Below are 24,804 nucleotides of genomic sequence, written 5' to 3' on the forward strand. Positions count from 1 at the left end.
AAATGCTAATTGTCTGGGAAAGGCCCCTGTGCCAGCGAAGCACTAAAACAAAGATTCCAAGACTTAACAAGCAGTAAAGTGCCGGTAGATAGGCACAATGAATAAAACACACACACACACACACACACACACACACACACACACACACACACACACACACACAGAATTTCTAGCTTTCGCAACCGATGGTTGCTTCTTCAGGAAAGAGGGAAGGAGAGGGAAAGACGAAAGGATGTGGGTTTTAAGGGAATGACTCCTTACCCTCTCCCTTAAAACCCACATCCTTTCGTCTTTCCCTCTCCTTCCCTCTTTCCTGAAGAAGCAACCATCGGTTGCGAAAGCTAGAAATCTCTCTCTCTCTCTCTCTCTCTCTCTCTCTCTCTCTGTGTGTGTGTGTGTGTGTGTGTGTGTGTGTGTGTGTGTGTGTGTGTGTGTGTTTTATTCATTGTGCCTATATACCGGCGCTTTCCCGCTTGGTAAGTCTTGGAATCTTTGTTTTTAATATATTTTTCCCATGTCGAAGTTTTCTTTCTATTTTATTTACATCATCATTAATTTGAACCCAACAATTACGTTTGTTATTGTCTCTGTAGCATTTCAAAATCTTCTCTATCATCTTACTTTCTCTTTTTGTTTGTACAAGTAGTTTCACTTTGTATTCATCTCCCCTTTTACCGTAATCTACCATACATTTTATCCTGCCTAATTATACTCAATAATACGTAATTTACTTCCAAACCATAACCTAAAAATTTTTAACGCTTTCATCATAACCGCTGCTATAAAATCCACTGTTCCAAGTTTACAAACATTTCGTGTAAACTCGTGAATACTATTTCACAGCTTCAGTTACTTTCACCCATTAAACAATCATCTCAGTTATTTCCAACAACTTTCGTTTTATTTCCATTCCCGTTTTTCCCACATAACCGATCATTTTTTAGCAGCTTCCCACAGGTTTAAACGTTATTATTTCTTCATCAAACAATTGTTAGCCTCATTCTCATAACCTTCCAGTACACAACCAGTCCTTTGAATACATTTACACACATATTTTTCGAGATTTTATTCGAAAGATGTTTTCGAATTTAATTTTTTCGGGAAATTTTTTTCGAAACTTTTTTCGAGAAAATTTTTTCGAAATTTTCTTGAATTTCCCCACCCTTTAATGTGATCTGGAGACAACATAACTACCTAACCTTTGCACCTATTGTTGTTCACCAACCTAAGTTCAGCACAGGATCAACATAGCTCATCTCAAACCAACACTTTTTCGACTTTTTTCACACCTTTATCTTTCCCTATATAAATCTCTATTTACTTTCACTTTAACCTCATATTACCCTTTCCACCTTCTAATACCATGTCAACCTCACAACATCCCTACAACGACCCCATTAAATTTTATTTACATTCCCTGCGCAAACATGCCTTCACCCTAGCCAGATTACGCTCCCATATTTTATTTACTCAGGCTTGTCTGACATTTGGCATTACCCCCAAAGGCCTCACACTTAAAGTTCACATCTCTGGCTGCAATCCTTGGTCTTTTCGCTCCCGGGATTGGAATGACTCCTTACCCTCTCCCTTAAAACCCACATCCTTTCGTCTTTCCCTCTTTCCTGAAGAAGCAACCATCGGTTGCGAAAGCTAGAAATTCTGTGTGTGTGTTTGTGTGTTTTATTCATTGTGCATATCTACCGGCGCTTTCCCGCTTGGTAAGTCTTGGAATCTTTGTTTTTAATATATTTTTCCATGTGGAAGTTTCTTTCTATTTTATATAGGATGTGGCTGATTTTACTTCTGATATTGCTTTTCTCTGAATCCTACAGATATGATGGTGAGCTATTCCTTTCATGACCCAATGCCTGACCTCTGTAATGAACTTCTCTGGTTGTACTTGACCTCTGTAATGAACTTCTCTGGTTGTACTATCTCCTTCACCAACTTTTCTCCCCCTACAATGCATATCTTTTGTCATTGTCAGTATCCTGAAGTTGTAATGTTTTAACAGTCATCACTTCAGCTCAGCACAAGGACACATCGCACACTCCTACAACCGACATTTATCTTGTCGCTCTTGACATATACACTGCCCTCCATAAGTTTGGAAACACCATACTGCGTATTACAAAGGAGCAAAATGGAATTGATCAATGTAAGTTATTGGTTAGAATATGGAATAGCAAGCTCAAATAACGGTTAATAATGACACATACAGTATTGTACACTGAATTATTGTACATATACATACATATTGCAACATACTATGTATTGCTCCATTTTATGTAAACCGATGTTACCCTTTCCAAGCAGTTCTACTGAACATGCCAGGTGGCATGAGTAGACCGCATGGCTATGTAGAGGTACGTTGTTTATATTTCTGTTCACCTGTAGTTGTGTTCGCATAAAGGTATAACAGGCCGCAAAAGTAATTGAAAATTGCCCTGAAGTGCCAGGTTCCTTACGAATAACGGGTAACGATAATCACTTTGCACCAAGAAGGCAATAGTGTCCGACAAACAGCAAAGAAACTGATGACTTCCATCAGCGGAGTTGTCAAAACCACACACAGACATCGAGAAACAAGCTCCTATGGAGATTGTCCTCACTGAGGAGTATCCAGGAAAATATCAGAATGCCAGGAAAAGTATTTGGTAGTGACCAGTAAATGTAACAGATTAAAAACTGTACATGAATTGACTGCTGAGCTAGACGCAATGAGGGATACAAGAGTGAGTGAGACAGACAACAACCTCCGAGGTCATGTAGCAACAAGGAAACCACTGTAGCGCCCTGTTAAAGGAAGAAAAAGCTTCAGTGGGCTAAGACACACCAACATTGGACAGTGGGGGATTGGGAAAGAGTCTTATTCACTGATGAATCCAAGTTCAAAATATTTGGAAGTAAACATCAATTTGTACACTGTTTACCCCATGAACGCTTGAATCCTCAGTGAGTAATTCCAACTGTAAAGCATGGAGGGCGTTCTGTGATGGTATGGGGATCCTTTGGAGGGAAATATATGGAAAAATGAACTGAAAGGATTACAATGCCATTCGCCAGTGACATGCTAGGACATCTGGTTCGAGTCCAATTGGGAAAGGGTTTGTCTTGCAGCAAGACAACGACCCGAAACATACATCTCACTTGTGTCAGAACTATGTGAAGTCCCTGGAGGATCGCAAAATATTGAAAAACATGAAATGGCCACACCAATCTCCTGATTGTAACCCAATCGAGCTGATCTGGGATGAATTGGACAGGAGGATCCGAAAACGGGAAATCATGAGTGGGGTCACAATTGTGGGAGGTCCTGCAGCAAGAATTGAGATTAATTACAACTGAAACCTTGGCAAAACTGATGCATCACAGGCCGAATGTGTGCAAGGCAGTGATAAGGGTGGCTACTTTGAGGAATCTAAAATTTAATTGTTGCATCTTCCTGTGTATTATTTGAGCTTAATAAACATTTGGAAAACAACAAAATGCATTTTATACTGTATTTCCTTTACATTGTCTATAATTACAAGGTGTTTCCAAACTTATGGAGGGTAGTGTACACAAAAGCATTAGGTCTATCTCTGTATACTTCTTTCCTGTGACACTACTTATGGTGAAACAACAAGCTTCAAATTAGTGCGGTAAATACACGTGTATACTTCTTTCACAGGCTGGCAATTTACCCATTTTGGTCATGAGTAGAATTTTGTGATACCAATTTTTTAAATCGGGTCTTCCTTTTTCATCAGGAGATGATGTTATATATTTTTGTACCTTTGAACTTTCTCACCATTATCACTAACAGATATAACATCACCCTGGTTAGGATTTTGCCTGCTGCAATCTTTGTCATAACTTAGGTAATATTCCAGGGCAACAATAAGCATATCATCTTGCAAAGGATGCCTACAGTAAGAATCTGAACACACCCAAATACCTTTGTCATTCTATATTTTACGAGCTTCTGAAATCAAATGATGTGAGGAAGTAGATATGTATTTCTGAATCTGCTGCTTAAAGTAGCTACCTGGTATCAGGATCAGTAATTGTACCTTCTCAGTAACTGCTGCTGAGATACCAGTATTTAGGTTTTGAAACCATGCATCACACTTCGTGGATATATCACTATCTTCATATGCATCTACATTATACACTTCACAAAGTTTTGAAGAAGGTGCTTGGGTGAAACATGTTTCAATTTCTTCCATTTTTATTTTTACATACTGTTTTCTCCTTGTGCTTCTTTCCTTTTCCAGCTATTTAATGTATGCAATAGGAGCTAGAGCAGAAACGTTAACATTCAACACATCAACTACGTCACACCTAGGAATACAAACTAAGAGGGGGCTTTAATGTAAAATGTCTACCAGGTCTACAGTACTTTGGTTTATGAGTTATATTTTTTTGTTTTCTACTGTTTTAACAGTTATTTGCAAAATATATATTTCTCAAAGGGCCATACCTTTTACAAAAATTAAGATAAAGCAAAAATACTTCATTTCTTAACACAAACAATGGGAAGGACAGGATGGAATGTAAGAATATTATGAAAAAGGAAGTTGCTACTCACCAAATAGCAGAGATGCTGATTCACAGATAGGCACAACAAAAAGACCGTTCCAAATAAAGCTTTCAACACATCGGGCCTTCATCAAAAATAGAACTTCCCGTCAGATTAAAAAAGTGCATGTGACTCGAAGCCAAGACCTCTGCCTGTCATGTGTAAATATTCTACTGACTGTGTTATCTGAGCACCACTCACAACTTGCCCACAATGTTTTACATTCACTTGTGCACTATCTCCTACCATCGAACTATTTGCCCTAAAAATGAAATTCTTCATAGCATTCTTGAACGTGATCAGTTTCACAGTTGTGATGAAGTGTTTCAATGATTTAGTGCCACCTGTAGGTCTCATTTTTCCTTTATTGGTTGCATGGTTGTACAATTTCAGTCTTAGATTATTACAAAGCATCTTACAAAATTTTCGCTGATGATACATAATGCTTTACGAGTATCTGCATTTGAGTATATTTAAACAATTTCCACCAGTATTGTGCCTATTTGTGTAGGTGTCACAATTATCATAAGATTTAAGACACCAGCCCATTAGTACGTGAGAATGTAACAGTTTTGTTAACTACATACATTTCACATCCCACTGCACTCAAAATATATGTTACCGTCCCAAAACAGAATTAGTTAAAGATGGTTAGGATCACACAAAAGCATTAGCTGAAGACTTGTGTCCACTAGGAAGTAATTTCCAGAAGTAACTTCTGCATGTACTTGGTGGGGTATTTACATCAAAACAAAAACTTGTACAAGTTTACTTCTGCGAGTTGCTTGGACAAGTTAGTATCAAGAAATTGTTGCAAATACTTTTAAGTATTTACACAAGAGTTGCATCATGAGAGATGTAAGTAGTAGCTTGCAGTGTTGTGGTTAAAAACAGAGCAGTTTTCACCACTGTTTTATTATCATTGCTTTTGTTGTTGAAGAAAAATCATTACAAAAAACAAAGTTAAGAAAAAAAAAGAAAGATGTGGGTAAAGAAATGGATACAGTAGCGTGCATATTCAAATTAACAGGGAATACTATGGAATGAAATAAATTAATAGAACTTCACTTAGATTAAAAACTTACAGAGAATATTGTATGCTAGTTTTGAAGATCTCTTGTCTATTGTCCAATCAAATATTTAAACAAAAGATAAAAAATACGCCAAGCTTTATCATCCAAAGATGACCTTTTAATTACTCTTTAATTTTTGCAAAAACTAGCTATTATTTTTAAAGTAAATGTAATGCATTTATGTGTATACTAACATTCAAGAATTGTTTAAAATATTAAGTTGTCGGTACTACCACCTTACTTCTCTATCTGATGAATCCAAGTAACTGGTAAATTCATTTCGTATTTCCTCAACTGTGGTGGGCAATTACATATGTTTAGGGTTTCCAAAAGTATATTTCTTTCAGCCCGCCTAATTTGCACCAGTCTCCTTTTCGGCTCTTGACATTTTGTACTGGTACTGTAGGTGCAAAACTTCTGCAAGATTGGGAAAACTGCCAGTGACTGGCAAATACTTGCAGCAAGAAACTCTGTTCCATTATCTTGCAGAAGCTACTTCGACACTGATGAAAGTTGTGGAAGTTGACTTGCTGTGGTGTTTCTATGCGAAAGAAATTGCAATAGCAGCCTCTGGAAGTGATTTGTGGAAGTTTACTTGCTAATGGATACACACCCATAGGATCACAGCTGCTGCAGATCACAATAGAAGAGATCTGCACGATTTATTTGTCTATCTTGATGTAGTCTCCTTGCCACAGACCACAGGCATGGAGATGTCATCCATTACCTAATGTCATACTTGGCTATTATAACAGTAAAAGGTTACTGATGATGTGTTCTCATAGGCCACAATTCACCAATCAAAGTCTGGGGCAAAGCAAATTGAGAGGTCGCACCACGGCAGTTGAACGACAATCCTGATGGGATCATGGTTGACCAATCCACTGTAATCATATTAAGGAAGAAGAATGGAACAATAGGGACACATATCATCAATGAGAAAGTCGTTAGAGTACAAGCTCAATCAAGGAAAAGTTGATGAAGAAACCTGGCCAAGATATTCACGGTGGAACCAACCAAATCAGGGAGAAACTGAATCTGAATGATGGGACATGGATTTGAATCACACTCTCCCTGAATGAGAACCCAGTGTGTTAGCAACACACCACATTGCTTATGCCGAAAAGGAACTCAGTCCCAAGCGACCATAACATTATATAAAACATATAGTAATTTCATTCCCACACACAACCATAAGAAGGTAAAACAGTAGCACAAGCTTCAAATGTCCATAAATGTAAACACCACTCATGGATTAGGCCTTAGATCTGTTCCAATTGGCAGACTGCTGTTTGTAAGGCAGCATGAGGACCGATTTACGATCGTGGGACACATGATCAGCATGTCATCAATCTGTCCGTCATTACGGTCAGTAGATGAATCTGGATAGTGTCACCACATCTTTATTAATGAAGCTCCTCATTTCGCCACACGAAGCTGAGTGCACCCTATGCTAAGCTTCTGCAACTCAGAAATTAAGAAGGGATGGGATGGAATGGGGGTCAGATAACAAATTCCACAAACAGGTCACAAGAGATCACATGTCTGCCTCGGCAACCTAAAACTGCCTGGTCTTGAAGTTTCCAACTAATTATTATAAACAACCAACTGGCAGACAGAAACTGTGAGCTGAACAATGACTGTTAACATTTAACTTTCCACAAACAGCACATAAAGCATAGCTATACAGAAGCTAGAATCGATTATGACAAAGAGTAGTTTAATGTGTGCAAAAGGTATTATTTCATAGACAAGCCAAGGTGATGGAAGCAACAGGAGTCAATAACTGCGAATTTACATTTTCTGTGGCCTCCAACTGTGGTACTGGAACAGCATTTGACTAGTTCTGAGGAACACATTCACTAACCGGCATTATTTCAGCATTCTCTCTCCCCCCCCCCCCCCCCCCGACATCTTGCAATTGAACAATATTAAAATAAGTTGGTGTCTCATTTCTACATGTGCCTATCACTCCCCTAGTGAGTATTAAAGATCTGAAATGAGCTCCATATCCATGCTTTAAACTTGTCAGCAGTCCTGCAACACCATCTCCAAGCTTTCCGTTCCCGTACACTCAGACTCAACTCTGGAGTCTCTGTCGCTGTCCATTTAATTGAAAACTTGTCATTCGAGTCTGTTGTTTGGCACAAGTGGGCTATACGAGAGTAGGAAGGAAAACACGAGTTCATAAATATAACTGAAGACTCTTGACACAGATGTAACAAATCAATTGTTGGGTTGAGTATTATAATTTACCAACACCAAGGCCGATTGGTTGACACTGAATTCTCTCTCTCTCTCTCTCTCTCTCTCTCTCTCTCTCTCTCTCTCTGTGTGTGTGTGTGTGTGTGTGTGTGTGTGTGTGTGTGTGTGTGTGTGTGTGTGTGTGTGTGTGTGTGGGTGTGAGGGGGGGGGGGGGGGGGGGGCTGGATGGGTGAGGACAATGACTAACAAAGGTTGAGGCCAGGAGGGTTACGGGAATGTAGGATGTATTGCAGGGAAGGTTCCCACCTGTGCAATTCACAAAAGCTGATGTTGGTGGGAAGGATCCATATGGCACAGGCTGTGAAGCAGTCATTGAGATGAAGGATATCATGTCTGGCCGCGTGTTCAGCAAAAGGGTGATCCACTTGATTTTTTGGCCACAGTTTGTTGGTGGCCGTTCATGTGGACAGACAGCTTGTTGGTTGTCATGCCTACCTAGAATGCACTAGAGTGGTTGCAGCTTAGCTTGTAAATCACATTACTGGTTTTACAGGTAGCCCTGCCTTTGGTGGGATAGGTGGTGTTAGTGACCGGACTGGAGAAAGTAGTGCTGGGAGGATATATGGGACAGGTCTTGCATCTATGTCTATTACAGGAGTATGAGCTGTGACGTAGGTGATTGGGAGCAGGGGTTGTGTAAGGATGGACAAGTGTATATTGTGAAGGTTCGGTGGATGGCGGAATACCACTGTAGGAGGGGTGGTAAGGATAGTGGGCAGGACATTTCTCATTTCAGGGAACGATGATAGGTAATTGAAACCCTGGCGGAGATGTAATTCAGTTGCTCCAGTCCCGCATGGTACTCAGTTACGAGGGGAATGCTCCTCTGTGGCCGAACTGTGGGACTTTGGGAAGTGGTGGGAGACAGGAAAGATGGTAGATTTGTTTTTGTACAAGGTTGGGAGGATAGTTACGGTCAGTGAAGGCTTCGGTGAGACCCTCGGTATATTTTGAGAGGGACTGCTCATCACTGCCGATCCAACGATCACAGGTGGCTAGACTGTACAGAAGTACAGAAGGGACTTCTTGGTATGGAATGGGTGGCAGCTGTCGAAGTGGAGGTATTGCTGGTGGTTAGTCGGTTTGATATGGACAGAGGTACTGATGTAGCCATCTCTGAGGTGGAGGTCAACATCTAGGAAAGTGGCTTGTTGGGTTGAGTAGGACCAGGAGAAGCAAATGGGGGAGAAGCTGTTGAGGTTCTGGAGGAATGTGAAAAAGGTGCCCTCACCTTCAATCCAGATAGCAAAGATATCATTAACGAATCTGAACCAGGTGGGGGGTTCAGGAGTCTTGGTTTTTAGGAAAGATTCCTCTAGATGGCCCATGAATAGGTTAGAATAGGATGGTACCATGCAGGTGCCCATAGCCGTACCACTGTGCCCTGAAATTTGTTTGTAGGTAATTCCTTCAAAGGAGAAAAGGAGAAGTAATTGTGGGTGAGGATATAGTTGGTCATGGAGACTATGAAGGAGGTTGTTGGTTTGGAATCCATAGGGCGCTGGTGCTGATTCTTGCAGTATGGTTTCAGTTCTCAGACTGCAGGCGTGTGTGCAAGTTGCAATTGTGTGAATGTGTGTGTGCATGTGTGTATGTGTGTCTTCTGCTCACAAAGGCCTCAATGGCCAAAAGCTATAATTGCGTGAATCTTTTTGTTGTGCCTATCGCAACTCAAAGTTTGACAATAAGTGTAACACTGTTGTTAGTAATCGCCAACTATTTGACAAACAAAAATGGACATTATACGTTATAGTTGATACATTCCGCCAACAATATAATAAAAAATATTTCATTTTATACAGGAAGTCACAATAAGTGATGTATTACTAAACGAGTTTTTAAATATAGCATTTACATAGGGTTTAGGTGGAACTGTTAGATTTCACTTTTTTAACCAACATGTCGTTAAAAGTGTTGTTAAAGAAAACTCATAATGAAAAACAAAGTCAAGAAAAAAGAAATGGATAAAGCATTGCACATTAAAGTTATCAAGTAACAGGGTCAAATGAAATAAAATCGTAGAACTATGCTAAGATTAAAAACTTACTGAAAATGTAATATAGTAGTTTCAAATACCTCTTTTCTATTGTACAATCAAATATACAAAAACAGGATACAAAAATGCAAGCTATATCACAAATAAGGTGGTGTTTTAATCACACTCCGATTTTTGGCAACATTACAAATGTAATGTATTGAAGTTTATACCAACATTTAAAGATGTTTATACTGCCATTTTACTTCCCCTTCTGGTGAAACAACGCAATTGGTTACTTCTATAGTTACTGTGGCTGATTAAAAATATATTTAGGGTTTCCAATGGTACATATGTTTTGGTGCATATGTCTCTGTGTCATTCTCCTTTTTGACCCTGACATTTATGTACTGGTATTATTTTTTTTCCTTATACCTTTGATCTGCACAGTTAATTTAAGATGAGGCTGGATGCTCTTCCTGTCACCACCCTTCTACCTCCTCATGACTGTCTGTACAGTGTACAGGGGGTCAGAGAGAGAGAGAGAGAGAGAGAGAGAGAGAGAGAGAGATAAACATACAACCTGCAAAATAGATGGCTAGAGATTTGACAGTTTTCATGACCCAATCCCAAAAACATTAGTTATGTTGGAATGAAAAATAACATCAATTTTTAAGAAACCATGTGCTATGGGCAACCTGTTTGTGGATAATTTTTAATCCAACTCCGATTGGCAATGCATGGACACACACACACACACACACACACACACACACACACACACACACACACACACACACACACACTTGTGCACATGCGTGTGGTTGGCAATGAACACTTATCTTTCTTCATGAAACATACGGAGAGTTACTGGTAACACTGTATTTAGCTACTAAGTGAACCCCAGACAGTACTACAAAAAATGGACTAAATGAAGACAATCACTTTTAACAAAAATGAAACATTGCACATTCACAAAAGCCTGAATACAGTAACACAGCATTCTTCTTCAGAGGACAGAAATGTGAAACAGTGTGTGTTACCTTCAGAGCAATACAAGCTAGTAAGTTGAGTTACTATTGGGGCATCCAGAAACTAGTCTACAATGAGCTTTACATAAAATCAAATTTGTTAAAATAATCTTAAAACCACACATTTGTAGTGCTTATCATCATTCAATTTTATACATTTATAACATCCTACTGCGACCTGACAAATGAGCTCAGTATTAAATTGACACTTGAGATTTTTGTAACAAAGGCACACACACTTCAACAATCAACATCATCCCCTCACCGCTAAGGTGCATATACAGCACAATTCATGATGAATGAAACATAACACAGCTTTGAGATTTATGCCACTAACAAATCTCTTGGCATAATTTTCCATCACTCATTTATAGTAGTTACTACAGGTGAATAAGGATCACAGTAGCTCTTTCTACCACAGCTCTAAACGCAATGGCTATGGCTTGGTTGGTTGTTTGGGGGAAGAGACCAAACAGCGACGTCATCGGTCTCATCGGATTAGGGAAGGACGGGAAAAGAAGTCGGCATTGCCCTTTCAGAGGAACCATCCCGGCATTTGCCTGGACGGCTATGGGAGTCAGTGCAACAAGTACTTCCCATACTTCAAGAATATGAAGGTGACTTTTCCAATGGCAGTCGTATAAAGTGCCTATTCACCACGAAACTATTCAAACTCATTTTTATGTGAGTCAGGCACACTATTTTATGGTTAATAGCCAATGAAACCAAAACTAAATGTCACCACTTCACTGAATCATCTCAATATGTACTCGTTAACTATATGATTTTTTTTTTAAATGTCGTTCATCCAAAACATTTTGAGATCGACTCCTTTCCTGGCATATACACAACATTAGTGCGGTAATTATAATGCAGCCTTAAACTAACAGCTTGAAACAACAGACGTGCATTAATGTGAACAAGCAGTGCTTAACGTGTGTCGACATCACTTGTTGAAAAATGCTAGAAGCAATGAACTGAACATCTATAAAACACAAGTTTGAGACGTTGTCCAGAATGTAATTAGTGACAAAGTTTGGTGTTATCAATATATGAACCAACCGCAAAATGATCAAGTGTAAAATGGGTTTCTGATGAGCCAGCAAGACTGCAGATGGTATGAATGTGGTGCACTACATCCCAAAGAAGGACTTTTCCAACAGTGTCACAATGTTGTATGAGAAGTTCTGTGTGTTGCACAAAGTGAGGGTGGGGAAGGGGGGAGGGGAGATGACTATGTAGATCACCTTAACTTTTTATTAATTCAATGTTAAAACATATTGGACTGAACGGATTTGTTCACGTAACAACTTGTTTTACACAAGAACCAAGTTAGAAAACTTATGGTATATACGAAACAAATATGCTTGAATTGTTTCATTAAGGCGAAAGCAGCACTAACAATTCTTCAATAAAATGCTGTCAATTGTCCACTGATGTGTGTCAATTCAATTTGAGCTGCTTTCAATCTTTGCACATATACTTCAATTTGAGCTGCTTTCAATCTTTGCACATATACTTCAATTTGAGCTGCTTTCAATCTTTGCACATATACTAATTCCTCCATTTCGATTTGCATTATACATATATTTTCTTGGTATCTGAAAAATCACAGGAAATGAGTCATTTTATTGCTGTGCCAAGATGCCCGTCCTGCTGTCACATTACCTTAACCTAAATTAGGAGGAAAACCTGTATGAGTCTTGCTAATTATGACAGTGTTCTAGTCTTCAACTGCTTATATAACAAGGGAAAATCCAGGACGGAATGTAACACTATAATGGAAAGAATAGGTGCTACTCATCATATAGCAGAGACGCCGAGTTGCAGATAGGCACAACAACAACAAAAAAAAAACTGTCACAACAAGAAGTTTTCGGCCAAGGCCTTTCTCAAAAGGACACACACACACACACACACACACACACACACACACACACACACACAGTCACTGGAAGCTGAAGCCACACTTGTGGCATTTGCACATGCACAGGTGTGTGTGTGTGTGTGTGGGTAGCCTGTTTTTGACAAAGGCCTTGTTGGCCAAAAGCTTATTGTGTGACAGTCTTTTTGTTGCCTATCTGCAACTCAGCATCTCTGCTTCTGGTGATTAGCAACTATCCTTTTCATAATACTGTTGCCTGCGAACTATACTTCGGTTTGCCTGCACTACACTTATAACTGGTCACTGGGGCTATTGCTTCCATGTAAGAGTGGTTCACCATCATCCAAGCAAAACAGGATAGCAAACCAAACATAACTAAGACCTAAGTCAAATACTTGACCTGTATCGATTTTTGCAATACTATTAATACAGGCAAGTCTGAAAGTACTTGTAAAGCAGAAAAAGCATCTTCCTGACCCTAAGTAGACTAATACATCGAATGTCTATCATCTTCTCCAGAGAAATAAAAATAATTAAAGTTTCCAATTCAAAACACATGCATTTAACACTAAGTTTACAGTATCTGGAGACGTAGTGCTGAAAGGCGTAAATAATACATAATTTCCTACCATTAATTTGTTAATGACGTAGAGAACACTGCTTCAGTAAGATACCAGCTTTCTCTCATACAAACCAAGGAGCTTTGTGTATAGCAATGAAACACCACACAAACAAATATTAGAAAGGAGTTGTGTGATCGGCATAAGTGGTAATTTTAACGTCAGCTAAAATGTCAGATCAGTTTAGGCTCTTAATTTAAAGAATCAAATAGGGAATATTTGTTTCCAAGATGCTAATGACTGACAAATTGGCCATATATTAAAACACATTAATAGTTGTTTATATACGAAACATTTACAAATGCTGTATGTTAAACATGTTAAGAAATCATGTTACTAAATTAACACCAGATGCACAAATGTCAGTAAACAAAATTTGTTCCTTTCAATTGTTTGTCCTCTAATGTGGACAATACATGTGTGTCAACGTATTTCAATTAAACATTACAATAAATCAGATATTTCCACTGTAAGGGAATCATACAAGAACAAGATTTACTGAGGAGGAATGTTCCTTCAATGCCACTAGCTACAAAATAAATTTTTCTCAACACGTGTAATTCTTTTATTCATTTGTGAATGTTTTTAAACAACCACTGTACTACAAACATATCAATGCCGGACTCAAGTGTTTTACTGTTTTTCAGGTTAAATGCTATGCTGCAAAGTAACCTCTGCCAATGGAACATTTAAAACCTAAATTTCATACTATACTGAATTTACAGAGGTGTACATTAATTAATGTTCCTTCCAAGAGCTGACTGTGTGACAACTGAATACTTTTTATGAAGCCTGTACCACAACCATCCCGTTCAATATTTAGTAGAGATCTATGCATGTGGATATTTTATTACATTTTTCTTGCATTCTTCATGGAGCCATACGCTGCGAGAAAACCACAACATAAAGCAATTTATGGATTTTACGCAGCATTAGTGCAGCTCCATCACCAAACCAATTCACCAATGAAGAACAGTAACTCCCTCTGCTCAACTACTTCAATTTTTTTTACAGTATTTTATTGAAGCACACTGATAGCCTGTTTCTCCAGAAAAAGATCTCGTTACACTCATAAACAATATGTGTAATGTTGAACCTGAATCTTATAAAAAGGATAACAGTTTCAGTATTTTACCCAACAATCATTTAACATTTTTGCACAAAGATATGAATGGATTTTAAAATAGAACCATGAAAAAAAAAAAAGAAAAAAAAGGCATTTCACTGTATAATAAAATGGTACATGAAAAAGGAAGAAAGACAGGAGTTCATTACTGACCCCTGGCAATGTAAATATCAAATCAGAGAGCACAAGCTCAAAAAGGACCATGACTGGAAGGAAAAAAAAAAAAAAACACGCTACATACAAATTTTAGCCTACTGGGAAATCATCTGTAGCAATGACCTATTCTGAAAGTACATGTTTAATTGTAGTGAAACCGAAGGGCACTGGAGATGTTACGGCTTTGTTTCAGGAAGTTCAGAATGGGCAGCATCTAAAAAGATTTACGACGCGAAAATAATAAAAAAAAAATCAACAGTTTCTTTGTACTTACTTGTTGGGATCATCTTGATCAGGGGGAGGCAGAGACGGTGGTGGACCGGACGGCAACGGCGGCGGTGGCAAAGGAACACCAAGCAAAGAGGGGGGTGGCTTGTTCATTGGAGGCAATGGTAATGGTGGAGGAATTGACGCGTTGAACTGCATACCACAGGTAGGCAACGGAATGTTGAATGCTGGCGTTGAAACAACTGGGGGTGGACTCGATGGTAATATCGGAGCTGGGTCCGATTCTCCTGGCAATGGTATATCCATTTCGACGCCGAAAGGTTATCTGAAACAGGTCGAATTTAATCCCCAAAGCACATTCTGCGAAATACTTCTTTTCCTGTTTCCATGAGGGAGTCATGAAATTTATACCTTTCAGACTGCAAAAGATCAATATTATACAAAACCGATTGCACAGTTTACACTTGCTTTATCCTCTCCCCCAACATCGGCGCGTTTGGAAATACGTTTAGAAGACGCTACCATTTCTATAAACGGTAGCCAACTACACGTACGTGAAATAAGTTCTGTATATTGTTATTCAGCTTCAGTTTCCGTAGCCAAATAAAAACACTAATGCACTTTTTCACCTTTAACAAACATTAAATAACATTCATAAACAAGCACAATTCGCCATTATACTACTCGGCCATTTCAAAGATAATGTATGAGCATGAATGCCCGTATTAAAGACGTAGATTCGTAATAATTTTTTTAAACCTGAAAAAAAATCTAGAACTGAAATCATCCAAATATTTGAGATGAAGTTGAGACAATGGAAAGTAAATTACGAGAATTTAGATGTAGAATGTAAAATATATCAAAAATAGTTTTGAATTTATCACCGTAATAGCAGTTGCCGTAGATTTTTTTTCGTGGTCAATGGTTGTTAGTAATAATAGATAATTAAGTTTTAGTTTGAAGTCGAGAGTTTCATCGGTAATTAAGTCATATTGACTATAATATCAGTCCTCACAAGGGTCCAGTATGGACGATGACTATTTCCCAGACATACAACGAGCAACGCAACGAAAACTTGCTCATTAATCAACCCACTATAGCCCTCGGAGGCTAGAAAAAAAATCTGTTCCACAGAAATAGGGTGAAGAAATGGATTACACGTATTAATCACTTAAGGGCTTCAAACGCGCTGAGAGAGTGTTATTAACAGAGGACAAATTGTCGTTTGTAAACGTTTTTCGAATGCAAAAAAATCGATTTCTTTTTACGGTTTAGCTTTTTTGTATTTACAGGAGGTAGATACTATATACACGTATTAGAGAAGCCGTCTAACTCACATTAAAGTACATACGATTTATGATATCAGACACTGAGGAATTTATCAGGGCCTACTGGGTTCCAAAAATGCACGATTTCCAGATTTATATGCGACGTATTGCTTACCAATACTCGCCACATTGGTTTTTTTAATACATAATAAGTATAAGTAAATCTTTTGAATTGGCAGCTATTGTACTAACGGAGCTGTATGTGTACCGTTCGCCTAGTGGTGATAGGGACACTTTCCTCAGTCAGTTAAGTGGAGTCCTGCAAACATTCTCACCTCCCAAAAATTAAATAAAAAAATATGGAGACATTAGCTTTAACACGGTGTTGAGGGTGAAATTAGTAACAACTTCCTAAACATTTTGAGCACATTTAGCGTGGTACAAATGGTAAAAGCTACTACTGGGGCCTCAAAAAGATCAGCAACAGTCGTAGACCATATTTATTTAAAGACATTAAAAGGGAAAACAGACATATTTATAAGAATTATTATCCTTTCTCGTCATCGCCGTTATATCATAGTTTACTTTTAACGCCACTGGCAAATTTTTGTGTATAACCTCAATTCTTTCATTATGTATACCTTAATAAGCAACAATGCTTTGTTCCTTATTTAACCATTAACGACATGGAGAAATATTTATGTATCACCTACATTGTTTTATACTTTTGTTCTTCTATTAAGTGTACTTTAGGCGCAGTGCAATCATGTATTATTCATTTAGACGTCCAGTTCCGTAGGACCAAATTGAGGAGTAAATCTCTAAGGTCAATGTAAATATGTTTGGTAACATATGAATCACATTTTATAAAATCTCTTGTACATTACACGTGACACAATGATTTCATCCAAATCCTTAAAGTTGGATGAATAAATAATAAAAATAATAATAATGTGATAATTCTATATGTTTACCACCAACCTGTGGTAATGTTCTAGAAAGAGTCTCAGCCTCCAATAATAATGTCATAATATGTGGAGACATGAATATTAAACACAGGTGTTGAGGGTAAAGTAGTATTAACTTCCTCCACATTTTGAGCACTTTTGGCATGGCGCAAATCATTTGTACTGCTATGAGAGTTTCTAAAAGTTCAGCTTCAATTTGAGGCCATGTACTTATGGATAATGACAGAGAAAACTGTAAAGTATTTATGACAGATCTTGTCATTTTGGATCATTACCTTATCAGATAATACAGTTAAAGACAGGCTCTGTGAAAAAAAGATATTTTTTCTAGGGCATTGGAAAATCTAACCTATGATGATGTGCAAAGGCCTACACTAATACACATTTCCTTGAGTACTATCACAGGAATAAAAAAAAAAGTGCAGGAGGGTACTGCTTGCTGAAAAAAAAATCTATGAAAATAGAAGCACAACACTTAAATTTCTCACATCTTTGCTAAAGGGCTACAGTAATACTCAGTATCTCATGTACTATCACAGATATTAAAAAAATTGCAGAGGATACAGCTTGCTCGAGAAAAATGAAAACAAAAATTCTATGAAAATAGATGTTGTTGTTGTTGTTGCCTTCAGTCCTGAGACTGGTTTGATGCAGCTCTCCATGCTACTCTATCCTGTGCAAGCTGCTTCATCTCCCAGTACCTACTGCAACCTACATCCTTCTGAATCTGTTTAGTGTACTCATCTCTCGGTCTCCCTCTACGATTTTTACCCTCCACGCTGCCCTCCAATGCTAAATTTGTGATCCCTTGGTGCCTCAAAACATGTCCTACCAACCGATCCCTTCTTCTAGTCAAGTTGTGCCACAAACTTCTCTTCTCCCCAATCCTATTCAATACCTCCTCATTAGTTACGTGATCTATCCACCTTATCTTCAGTATTCTTCTGTAGCACCACATTTCGAAAGCTTCTATTCTCTTCTTGTCCAAACTAGTTATCGTCCATGTTTCACTTCCATACATGGCTACACTCCAAACAAATACTTTCAGAAACGACTTCCTGATACATAAATCTATATTCGATGTTAACAAATTTCTCTTCTTCACAAACACTTTCCTTGCCATTGCCAGTCTACATTTTATATCCTCTCTACTTCGACCATCATCAGTTATTTTACTTCCTAAATAGCAAAACTCCTTTACTACTTTAAGTGTCTCATTTCCTAATCTAATTCCCTCAGCATCACCCGATTTAATTTGACTACATTCCATTATCCTCGTTTTGCTTTTGTTAATGTTCATCTTATATCCTCCTTTCAAGACACTGTCCATTCCGTTCAACTGCACTTCCAAGTCCTTTGCCGTCTCTGACAGAATTACAATGTCATCGGCGAACCTCAAAGTTTTTACTTCGTCTCCATGAATTTTAATACCTACTCCAAATTTTTCTTTTGTTTCTTTTACTGCTTGCTCAATATACAGATTGAATAACATCGGGGAGAGGCTACAACCCTGTCTCACTCCTTTCCCAACCACTGCTTCCCTTTCATGCCCCTCGACTCTTATTACTGCCATCTGATTTCTGTACAAATTATAAATAGCCTTTCGCTCCCTGTATTTTACCCCTGCCACCTTTAGAATTTGAAAAAGAGTATTCCAATCAACATTGTCAAAAGCTTTCTCTAAGTCTACAAATGCTAGAAACGTAGGTTTGCCTTTTCTTAATCTTTCTTCTAAGATAAGTCGTAAGGTCAGTATTGCCTCACGTGTTCCAACATTTCGACGGAATCCAAACTGATCCTCCCCGAGGTCTGCATCTACCAGTTTTTCCATTCGTCTGTAAAGAATTCGCGTTAGTATTTTGCAGCCGTGGCTTATTAAACTGATAGTTCGGTAATTTTCACATCTGTCAGCACCTGCTTTCTTTGGGATTGGAATTATTATATTCTTCTTGAAGTCTGAGGGTATTTCGCCTGTCTCATACATCTTGCTCACCAGCTGGTAGAGTTTTGTCATGACTGGCTCTCCCAAGGCCGTCAGTAGTTCTAATGGAATGTTGTCTACTCCGGGGGCCTTGTTTCGACTCAGGTCTTTCAGTGCTCTGTCAAACTCTTCACGCAGTATCGTATCTCCCATTTTGTCTTCATCTACATTCTCTTCTATTTCCATAATATTGTCCTCAAGTACATCGCCCTTGTATAAACCTTCTATATACTCCTTCCACCTTTCTGCCTTCCCTTCTTTGCTTAGAACTGGGCTGCCATCTGAGCTCTTGATATTCATACACGTGGTTCTCTTCTCTCCAAAGGTCTCTTTAATTTTCCTGTAGGCAGTATCTATCTTACCCCTAGTGAGATAAGCTTCTACATCCTTACATTTGTCCTCTAGCCATCCCTGTTTAGCCATTTTGCACTTCCTGTCGATCTCATTTTTGAGACGTTTGTATTCCTTTTTGCCTGCTTCATTTACTGCATTTTTATATTTTCTCCTTTCATCAATTAAATTCAATATTTCTTCTGTTACCCAAGGATTTCTAGCAGCCCTCGTCTTTGTACCTACTTTATCCTCTGCTGCCTTCACTACTACATCCCTCAGAGCTACCCATTCTTCTTCTACTGTATTTCTTTCCCCTATTCCTGTCAATTGTTCCCTTATGCTCTCTCTGAAACTCTGTACAACCTCTATGAAAATAGATAACTGCAGGTATTAGGAAGTCATGAGAGGTACTTAAGTTTCTCACATTTTTTGGTAAAGGGCTGCATTAATACACAGTTCTTTGAGTAGTAACACAGGCATAAAAAAAAATTTACAGGAGGGTATTATTTTCTGAAAAAAAAAACTCCAAAATAATATATCATGCAGAAATTAAAAGCAAAATGTTGTGGGATGTTATAAAACAAGAAACTGGAAAAGGCACCCACAAACATAATAGCATACAAATCAAAGACAGTAATAGAATAATAGAAAGTTCCCAGGAATCAGCAAATTTGGTTAACGATTATTTCTGTGGTATTGTGAAGAATCTGTAGCAAGATCTTCCTAAAACAGATGTAGCACCCAGAATGACTTACACAACAAGCAAAATGGTGTTATTTCTTGAAGTTAGAAAGACAGTACAACAATTAAAAATGAATTCAGCGGGCATAGAAGAGGTTCCTGTCTCTGTTCTCAAGGAGTTTATAGACTGCATACAAGGCCCATTAATAAACATAATATGTCATTCTTGTAGTTCATATATTTTCCCAGAGTACCTAAAGCCTATAGGAGTAGTGCCCTTACTAATGAAAGGTAATGCAGAAAGCACTGAAAACGACAGGCCAGTTTCACTGCTGTTATCATTCTCAAAAGTAATACGGTAGAAGCAACCAAGAAAGAGAGACTGATAACTTATGTGAGAAAATACAGCCTCTGTAATGAAGCATAGTTTGGTTTCAGAAATGGAAGAAGTGCATATCAGCCATTGCAGAGTTCACAAGCTTGAAGCTCTCGATAGGGATGATTGTGTTACAAGCCTTTTCTGAGACTTGGCAAAGGCTTTTGACACTGTGGACCATAAAATACTATTGAACATGTTACATTACATATTAGAGGAATAGTGAATGAGAGGTTTCAGTCTTACTTGGAAAGGAGGGTATAAAAGGTGGGGGTTGTTCACATGTCTGCTGGTGATAAACGTTTAGTGACAAAACAGTCAAACAAAAGCGACATATAAACATAGGTTTTCCTCAGGACACTGTATTGAGTTCAATTCTGTTCTTAATATAAAAACAATGAAAAAAAGGAATTATCTGAATGGAATGGAAATTGGTAGATATGATGTACATTAACAAACAAACAAAATTCAGAAAAACTGGATGTTTTCTTCAAAAGAAAGAGGTTCACAAAATTGAACAAGTCATTAATGTGTCCACCTCTGGCCCTTATGCAACCAATTATTTGGCTTGGCATTGACTGACTGAGTTGTTGGATGTCCTCCTTAGGGAAGTCATGCAAAATTCTGTCCAGTGGCGCCTTAGATCATCGAAATCCTGAGCTTGCTGGAGGGCACTGTCCATAATTCTCCAAACGTTCTCAATCTGGGAAAGATCTGGTGACTTTGCAGGCCAAGGTATGGTATGCCAAGCACAAAGATATGCAGCAGCATTATCCTACTGAAATGTAAGCCCAGAATAGCTTGCCATGAATGGCAACAAAACAAGGCATAAAGTATCATCGAGGTACCACAGTGCCATAATGACATCCAAAAGGATCCTGCTCTGAAAATAAATGGCACCCCAGACCATCAGTCCCAGTTGGACAATCATATGGCAGGTGACAGTCAGATTGGTAACCAACCGCTGTTTCAGGCGTCTCCAGACACGCCTTCCCTGGTCATCGGGACTCAGTTCAAAGCAGGACTCATTGTAAAGAACTACTTATAAACTAGGCACACTTACTGCACCAAGTGATTATATCTAGCAGTTTATCATATATATATCAGGAAAAACATTACTAAGTATTTCAGTAGCAGTTCTACACACACACATCAAAAAAAGTTTTGCATCATTTCAGTTGTGAGAGTTCCAGAACCTGTACAGAAAATTGGAATAGGAATCAAGATAAACATCATTTCCACCCTTTTTATTGCTCATGAAAACCACACATTGCATGTTGTACCACCATACAGCAAGACCTTCAGAGGCTTTGGTCCAGATTACGATAGACACTGGTACCTCTAATACCCAGGAGCAAATCCTCTTGCATTGATGCGTGCCTATATTCATTGTGGCATACTGCCCACAACTTCATCAAGGCACTGTTGATACAGATTTTCCCACTCCTCAACGTCGATTCGGCGTAGATCCCTCAGCATCGTTGGTAGGTCATGTCATCTATAAACAGCCCTTTTCAATCTATCCCAGGCATGTTCGATAGCGTTCATGTCTGGAAAACATGCTGACCACTCTAGTTGAGCAATTTTGTTATCCTGAAGGAAATCATTCACAAGCTGTGCACAATGGGGAAGCAAATTGTCGTCCATGAAGATGAATGCCTCACCAATATGCTGCCAGTATGGTTGCACTATCGGTTGGAGGATGGCATTCATGTATCATACACCCGTTATGGTGCCTTCCATGACCACCAGTGGTGCACGTCAGCCCCACATAATGCCACCCCAAAACAGCAAGGAACCTCCTCCTTGCTGCATTCACTGGTCAGTGTGTCTAAGGTGTTCATTCTGACCGGATTGCCTCCAAACACGTCTCTGATGATTGGTTGAAGGCACATGCAACACCCATCGGTGAAGAGAGCGTGATGCCATTCCTGAGCGGCCCATTTGGCATGTTGTTGGGCCCATCTGTATGGCGCTGCATGGTGTTATGGTTGCAAAGGTGGACCTTGTCGGATGTCGGGAGTGAAGCTGTGCATCATGCAACCTACTGCACACAGTTTGAGTTGTAACACGACATCCTGTGGCTGTGGGCGAAAAGCATTATTCAATATGGTGGCATTCCTGTCAAGGTTCCTCCAAGCCATAATCCATAGGTAGCGGTCATCTACTAAAGCAGTAGCCCTTGGGTGCCTGAGCGAGACATGTCATCGACAGTTCCTGTCTCTCTGTATCTCCTCCATGTCTGAACAATATCACTTTGGTTCACTCCAAGATGCCTGGACACTTCCCTTGTTGAGACCCTTCCTGGCAGAAAGTAACAATGTGGACACAATTGAACCTCAGTATTGACCGTCTAGGCATGGTTGTACTACACACATCACGACCTGTGTACCTCCTTCCTGGTAGAATGACTGGAATGATTGGCTGTTGGAACCCCCCCCCCCCCCCCTCCTCCTCCTCCCATCTATTAGGCGCCGCTCATGCATGGTTGTTTACATCTTTCGGTGGGTTTAGTGACATCTCTGAACAGTTAAAGGAACTGTGTCTCTGATACAATATCGATAGTCAACGTCTATCTTCAGGAGTTCTGGGAACTGGGGTAACGCAAAACTTTTTTTGATGTGTGTGCAATCTTGCAACAAGAGCCAGTTTGGACTTACATTTACCAAGGAAAAACAAACAAGTAAAACTCAAAAACAACATTTTCTATCACAGATTAATAAATCGCTCCTAGAGATGAATAAGATTACTAAAATACATCTGTTTAAATAAAGGCAGCTGAAACATTCCTCATCAGTAGTTCATACTACATGACTAAAGATTGCTTAGCAGACTCAAATTAATGCTTAATAATAAAAAGAGGATAACTGCAACAGCCTGCGACACTACAATATGAGGGGGGGACCCAAAAATAACTGGAATTTCTTTCTAGAAAGCATATACTTTATTGTCTTGAAATACAACCTTAATCTCCTTCGAAGTACTCTCCATTAGCATTAATACACTTGTTCAAACGTTCATTCCAGTGTCCGAACCACCTTTTAAATTCGTCCTCTTTGATACCTACTAGCACTAGCACTTTCACGTCTTCCACATCTGCAAAACGCTTCCCTCTCAAGTCTCTTTTCATCCTCTGGAATAGGAAGAAGTCTGAGAGTGCTAAACCCAGCGAATAGGGCGTGTGGGTCTAGATAGTCATCTTCGTTGAGGCCAAAAACTGGCGAACACTGAGAGCCGTGTGAGCGGGAGCGTTGTCATGATGCAGAAACCACATGCCAGAATCCCACAAAGCTGGACATGTTCGTGACAAACTTCTGTGAAGCCATTTCATAACCTCCAGATAGAATTGTTTGTTTACTGCCTGGCTTTCAGGGACAAATTCAGAGTGTACGATCCCTTTGATGTCAAAAAAACAGATCAACAGGGTTTTCTCATTCGATTTCACTTGTCGAGGTTTTTTTGGTCAAGGTGAGCCAGGTGACTACCATTGTGATGACTGTTGTTTACTTTCTGGATTGTACCCATAACACCATGACTCTCACCTGTAATGATTTTGTTGAAAAAATGTGGATCATATTTGAACGCGTTTATTTCGAGACAGGCTTGAACGCGATGATCCGTTTGATCTCCGGTAAGAAGCCTCGGCACGAATTTTGCTGCCACTCTTCACATCCCCAAATTGATGGTCAAGATGCACTAAATTAGGCTCCAGGTCAACCCAGACAAGTTCTTGAGTTGGTCAATTGTCCTGCGTCAATCTTCACTGATGTGATCACGGATTTTGTCGATGTTGTCTTCACTTCGAGCAGTTGAAGGTCGACCAGGACAGGGCTTATCTTTAACTACAATTTCTCCTTTTTTAAACCGAGAAAGACCATTCGTACACTTGGGTTTTACTAAGAGCATGGCCTTTGTAGGCTGTCTGAATTATTGCAACAGTTTCTGCAGCATTCTTGTTGAGCAAGAAACATAACTTCACTGCCGCACATTGTTCGTAAGAACTAGCCATTTCCTTGTGTCACGTCTGCACTGTACGCACACTCAAAGAACTGCCAAAGAAACCACACTTCTCACTGTTGGGTGATGCCGCATGGCAGAATGACTCAGCAGAGCTCCTACTACAACCTTCTGGCAGTGCAACCAGCTACCACAAGTACATGACGTGCAGTATTATGTTACTTTTGGGTCCCCCCTCGTATGTGATCACAATGTAAGACTTTATAAGAAAATCGTGTCAATATCTGTAGTGCTTAGTAGTAATATCTTGTCTTTCC

General features: G+C 39.1%; 1 protein-coding gene across 6 annotated transcripts in view; it reads right to left on the bottom strand.

Moving 5' to 3' along the window:
- LOC126293740 (serine-rich adhesin for platelets-like) overlaps positions 1-16,010 on the bottom strand; it is a 396,910-nt gene extending 380,900 nt beyond the window's left edge. For 2 of the 6 annotated variants that reach the window (XM_049987087.1, XM_049987089.1), the window contains exons 1-2: positions 15,335-16,010; positions 14,970-15,248 (exon numbers count right to left, since the gene is read on the bottom strand). In XM_049987087.1, the coding sequence (XP_049843044.1) occupies positions 14,970-15,229 (260 nt within the window). In that variant the 5' untranslated portion in view covers positions 15,230-15,248; positions 15,335-16,010. Of the gene's footprint in view, positions 1-14,969 lie in introns of all 6 variants that reach the window. The other 4 variants (XM_049987085.1, XM_049987090.1, XM_049987088.1 and 1 more) reach the window with 3 other exon arrangements.
- Positions 16,011-24,804: the final 8,794 nt, after the last annotated feature.

The sequence above is a fragment of the Schistocerca gregaria genome, chromosome 10 (genome assembly GCF_023897955.1).
Source record: "Schistocerca gregaria isolate iqSchGreg1 chromosome 10, iqSchGreg1.2, whole genome shotgun sequence".
NCBI classification, from domain to species: Eukaryota; Metazoa; Arthropoda; class Insecta; order Orthoptera; family Acrididae; genus Schistocerca; species Schistocerca gregaria.